General features: G+C 41.6%; 1 protein-coding gene across 1 annotated transcript; it reads right to left on the reverse strand.

Annotated features, from left to right (window-relative positions):
- Positions 1-388: 388 nt before the first annotated feature.
- On the reverse strand, positions 389-1311 carry LOC107016708. Its single transcript, XM_015217099.1, has 2 exons — positions 1162-1311; positions 389-670 (listed from the first exon to the last, which is right to left on the reverse strand). Exons 1-2 carry the CDS (start codon positions 1309-1311, stop codon positions 389-391), a joined length of 432 nt encoding a protein of 143 aa, XP_015072585.1.
- Positions 1312-2383: the final 1072 nt, after the last annotated feature.

The following is a 2383-nucleotide window of genomic DNA, read 5'->3' on the forward strand; positions in this document are numbered from 1 at the left end:
CTAGTTTTGGAGCCTTCTCAATAGATGGTATCGCGAGTGGAGACTCGCGATGCTTCATATCTAACTTCAATTTCGTTGGTTTAGACCGATATTCACCTCGTTCAAGTGCCGCAGCCAAAGACCCACACTCTTCAATACCATCACTCTCAAAATTCATGATCACTACCACTAGCGCCTCAACACAAAGGTGCTCTTTGATTTGTACCTCAGATCTACTCTAAAGACCTATAGGGTATAGCAGATACCGTTTGGATCTCACCACTCTGCTTCATGGACCTACAAATGTTGAAAGTTTCTTCTTCATTGTTCAACCTAAACTTTATCTGCCCTTTTCGAAATTAACCAAGGCGCGACCAGTAGCAAGGAATGACCTTATAAGAATAATAGGCTACTCAAAATCCACCTCACACTCAAGAATCACAAAATCGGCTGGAAATATAAATGACTCCACCTTCACGAGCACATCATGAAGTATCCCAATGGGCCTCGTCACTGTTTGATCGACCACAAATAATTGCATTGCAGTGGTCATTGTGTCACCCAAACCCAATTTTTTATAAATGGAAAGAGGCACGAGATTTATCCTTGCATTGAGATCACATAGTGCTTTGGCAAAGTGTGATAAATCGATGGTACATGGAATAGTAAAAGCTCCTGAATCTTCCTTATTCTGTACAAGAGACCTTGTACCAATAGCAATACATTGTTGCATTCTGTCATCATCCTCAAAACATACCTATCTCTTCTTTGTAACTATAGCGTTCATGAACATGGCATAACCGAGCATTTTCTCCAAAGCTTATATCAAAGGGACATTGATGAAAAGTTATTTCAATATAGTGATAAAAACGCCGATATTTACAATCCTCAGTCTTCTTCAGCAATCTCTAAGGGAATGGTGGCGGTGGTCTAGGAATGGGGATCACTTGTGAGGGTACCTCTGCTTCTTTCACCGTTTGTCCACCAATTGACCACTGGTTTCCCTACCTCTTCATCTTTTCTCATCTCATCTTCTACCACAGATGGCATAGGTGGATCAATAGTTATCTTACCTCCTCGAGCAGTGAGTGCCATGTAATGTCCATCATTTTTAGGATTTTGAATGGTATTGCTAGGAAGAGTGCTTGGTTGTCATGTGTTCACAGTAGTGGAAAATTGTACCATTTTTAACTCAAGATGCTTAATCGAGACAGCATGTCCATCAACCTTTTTCCCAATATTATCCAAATCATCTCTCAATTCCTTGGCGTGCTCATCACTAGGATCAAACCTTCTCATCATCTTTTGCAACATATCTTTAAATCGCGCCATACAACCTCCACCATCCCTAGGAGTAACTTCCCAATTTTGAGTTGGAACATAGGGCCCACTTTGATCATTTCTGTTACCATAGTTTCCCCGGTTGAAGTTGTTGTCGCAGTTGTAGTCTCCATATCAAACATACTGGTCCTCTCTGTTGTAATTCCCATAGTTTCGACCTTGATTTCCTTGACCTTGACGCCAATTCTCCTAATTGGATCCTTGGGCGTTAAGTCAGAAACCCCCCATCTAATCATTCACTTCATAAGTATTCTCTTCATAATAGTAGTCATCCACTGGTGGTTGTGGTTTAGTCAAGTAATTCACACCATTTACATTCTCTGCACCTCCAGCGACATGTTTCAATACCAACCCAAGCTCAGTTCTCATTTGATCCATCACTTCAGGAATCTCATATGTGGACGGATTGTGTGTAGCTTGCACTGAAAAGGTGTTTCTCCCATTATCTGACTTTCTTGTACTTCCAAACCTTATTGTTGCGAGAGATTTTCTCCAACTTATCTGAGATCTCTACATATTTTCATTCACTATAAGAAACACCCGCAATAGTATCAAGCACTGCCTTATTATTATCATCTTTTTCCGATAGAGGTACTCTTTCAACGACTCATCTTCAATGCGGTGGTTTCATACACCTCTCAAGACTCCCCAGGTAGTGCCACAAAGTTGTTCACTCTATCTTTGTGGTTGAGCTTTTTGGAAACGGGGTAGTACCGTGCAAGGAATACATCCCTGAACAGATCCCAGGTATAGATAGAATTAAAGTGCAACTCTGTAAACCATATTGTGGGCTCTCCCATCTGTGAAAGAGGGAACACTCTCAACCCGATGACGTTCATGTCTATGTCAGGCCTCCCCAAACTACTTTTGCACACCGACCTCAGTTTGGCTATGTGAGCATGGGGATCCTCATATGGTAGCCCTAAAAAAACCTTCGTGGTGAGCATCTCCATCAGACTACTATATACCATGAATGTGTGCCCTTGCGGTAGAGAAGGTAGGATAAGAGGCCTATCAGAATCAGTGATATTGACATTGCCTCTATAGAACTGTTGAGGGTATG

This window comes from Solanum pennellii, chromosome 4 (assembly GCF_001406875.1).
Source record: "Solanum pennellii chromosome 4, SPENNV200".
Lineage (NCBI taxonomy): Eukaryota > Viridiplantae > Streptophyta > Magnoliopsida > Solanales > Solanaceae > Solanum > Solanum pennellii.